At 40.5% G+C, this 903-nt stretch overlaps 1 protein-coding gene across 1 annotated transcript in view; it reads left to right on the top strand.

The window, feature by feature from the left end:
- LOC115272655 (olfactory receptor 8G5-like) overlaps positions 1-506 on the top strand; it is a 1,743-nt gene extending 1,237 nt beyond the window's left edge. Inside the window, 1 exon segment of the mRNA XM_029915663.1 lies at positions 357-506. Coding sequence (XP_029771523.1) covers positions 357-506 — 150 coding nt within the window.
- Positions 507-903: the final 397 nt, after the last annotated feature.

Here is a 903-nt window from a genome sequence, read left to right as displayed (position 1 = left end):
TATAAGAGCAGTCTATGAAAAACCCACAGCTAATATAATCCTCAATGGGGAAAAACTGAGAGCATTCCCCCTGAGATTAGGAACACGACAGGGGTGCCCACTCTCACCACTGTTGTTCAACATAGTGCTGGAAGTTCTAGCATCAGCAATCAGACAACAAAAAGAAATAAGAGGCATCAGAATTGGCAAGGAAGAAGTCAAACTTTCACTTTTTGCAGATGACATGATACTCTACATGGAAAACCCAATCGACTCCACCAGAAGCCTTCTAGAACTGATCAATGAATTCAGTAAAGTTGCAGGGTACAAAATCAATGTACAGAAATCAGTTGCATTCCTATACACCAAAAATGAAGCAGCCGAAAGAGAAATCGAGAAACTGATCCCGGTCTTCTGTGTTTTATACTATTGTTGTGCCCATGCTGAACCCCCTGATCTATAGCCTGAGGAATAAAGATGTCAATGTTGCCGTGAAGAAAATGCTAGAGAGAAGAATATTCTTCTGATCAGAAATAACATGAGGACCTTCTTGATTCATTCATCAGTTAGTTGATGGACATTTAGGCTCTTTCCATGATTTGGCTATTGTGAAAGTGCTGCAATGAACATTGGGGTACATGTGCCCCTATGAATCAGCACGTCTGTATCCCTTGGGTAAATCCCTAGCAGGGCTATTGCTGGGTCATAGGGGAGTTCTATTGTTAATTTTTGTGGTTTATATATACAATGGAATACTAATGGCAATGAGAAAGAATGAAATCTGGCCATTCATAGCAACATGGATGGAACTCGTCAGTGTCATGCTAAGTGAAATAAGTCAGGCAGAGAAGGACAGATACCATATATTTTCACTCATAAGTGTAACAGGAGAAAATTAACAGAGGACCATGGTGGAAGAGAAGG

The sequence above is a fragment of the Suricata suricatta genome, chromosome 11 (assembly GCF_006229205.1).
Source record: "Suricata suricatta isolate VVHF042 chromosome 11, meerkat_22Aug2017_6uvM2_HiC, whole genome shotgun sequence".
Taxonomy (NCBI): Eukaryota; Metazoa; Chordata; class Mammalia; order Carnivora; family Herpestidae; genus Suricata; species Suricata suricatta.
Note: the sequence above shows the minus strand (reverse complement) of the source record. Positions and strands in the feature narration are given on the sequence as shown.